Source organism: Malurus melanocephalus, unplaced genomic scaffold (assembly GCF_030028575.1).
Source record: "Malurus melanocephalus ecotype Western Australia unplaced genomic scaffold, MMel_1.1 scaffold_1178, whole genome shotgun sequence".
Classification (NCBI taxonomy): Eukaryota; Metazoa; Chordata; class Aves; order Passeriformes; family Maluridae; genus Malurus; species Malurus melanocephalus.
Window position 1 is genome coordinate 3484 of NW_026624410.1, and position 1893 is coordinate 5376.

At 64.1% G+C, this 1893-nt stretch overlaps 1 protein-coding gene across 1 annotated transcript in view; it reads left to right on the forward strand.

The window, feature by feature from the left end:
* The window catches only part of SOX13 (SRY-box transcription factor 13), a gene marked incomplete at its 5' end in the record, with an annotated part of 4521 nt that extends 3480 nt beyond the window's left edge, over nt 1-1041 (forward strand). The window contains one exon of the mRNA XM_057387298.1: nt 238-1041. Coding sequence (XP_057243281.1) covers nt 238-650 — 413 coding nt within the window. The remainder of the gene's footprint in view (nt 1-237) is intronic.
* Nucleotides 1042-1893: the final 852 nt, after the last annotated feature.

Below are 1893 nucleotides of genomic sequence, written 5' to 3' on the forward strand. Positions count from 1 at the left end.
GGGGTGGGTTGCATCTGGTGTTGATGGGGTTGGTGCTCATGTGATGTTTATGGGGTTGGTGCCCACCTGATATCAATGGGGAGGGTGACCACGTGGTGCCCATAGGGGAGTCCTCACCTTGTACCAATGGGGTTGGTGCCCACCTGATGTTTATGGGGTGGCTGCATATGGGGTGATTGATGGGGCAAGTGATGGGGCAAGTGTCCACCTGATGTTTATGGGGTGGGTGACTATGTCTTGTCCATGGGGTTGGTGCCCACCTGGCTCCCATGGGGTGGGTGCCCCGTGCCCCCCAGGGAATGTCCCCCCGGGTGGCCGAGAGAAGCACCCCGTCCCCTCGTCACCCCTCTGAGTGGCCACACCCCGTGTCCCGCAGGCCGCAGGGCAGCCAGGTGSCCCCCAGCTCCTCGGACGTGCTGTACCCGCGGCCGGTGGGCGTCCAGCTGCCCCCGCCCCTGCTGGAGCATTACCTGCCCCGCAGCGTGGACCCCACCATGCCCGTCATCGTCAACACCCGCAGCCTCAAGGATGGGGACGCCGGTGACGACGGGCACTCGGTGGCCGAGGGGGACGTGTACCGCTACAGCGAGGACGAGGACTCGGAGGGCGAGGACAAGAGTGACGGCGAGCTGGTGGTGCTGACGGACTGAGGGGGACACGGCGGGTGGCGGAGGGGGTGACAGGGCCGGCTGCCACCCCCGAGAGGTCACAATGTGTCCCGGTGGGACGGGGCTCGGCCGCGGGAGAGCTGCCCACCCACAGAGGGGCCCCACGAGGGTGGGCGCCCGGAATTTTGGGAGGTGCCAGGTGATGAGGATGCTGCTCTGGTGGCACGTGGAGGTGAGGCCACCCAGCCTGGAGATTTGGGTGACGCGGCTGCTGTGCTGTCACCCCTGGAGGGGACCGGAGGGTGTTGGGGTGGCAGGAGAACCCCTGGAGCATCTCCCAGCCCTGCAGCACCTGCGGGACCCAGAGAGCTTCAGCTGGCTTGGCATGGGGACGGGCTGGGGACACGGAGTAGGGACATTGGTGGGGACATGGAGTGGGGACATTGGTGGGGACATGGAGTGGGGACATGGAGTGGGGACATTGGTGGGGACATTGGTGGGGACATGGAGTGGGGACACAGAGTGGGGACATTGCTGGGGGCATGGAGAGGGGACATTGGTGGGGGTACAGTGAAGACACAGGATGGGGACACAGGACGGGGACATGGGATGGGGACACGGGATGGCGACATAGGATGGGGACAAAGAGTGAAGACATGGAATGGAGACACGGACTGATGACATGGATTGGGACACGGATTGGGGACACCAGTGGGGGCCACAGGACGGGGACACGGACCGAGGACATGTATTAGGGACATGGAATGGGGACACGGACATGGAATGGGGACACAGGAGGGGAACACAGTGAAGATACAGACTGGGGACACAGGACGGGGACACAGTCTGGGGACACAGATTGGGGACACAGTGAAGACGCGGATTGGGGACACAGGGCGGGGACACGCTCGCGCGTCCCTTATCCCGGTGTGACCTCYCGCTCGGTGTTTGGAGCTGCCAGCGCATTCCCACGGAGCCAATTTTAGCTCRGGCCCGGCCCCAGCTCCGGCCAAGGGCTCCTCGGGGCCCTTTGTGCTCCCGGCAGCTCTGCCCCACTTTGGGAATAAAGCRGGGGCTGTTCCTGCCCTGCCGGGGGGGGACGGGCCCGAATGTCCCCAGCACCTGTCCCCAAGGCTGAGTCTCCACCTGGGCCCTGCAGGATGAGGGGGAGGGGAAATAATGGACATTAGGGGGGAAAATGAGTTATTAGGGGAAAATGACCTTGTTCTGCTCAGAGCTGGTTGGGCTGGGAGGAGTTGGGGTGCAGCTGTGCTTGAGAGGTGTC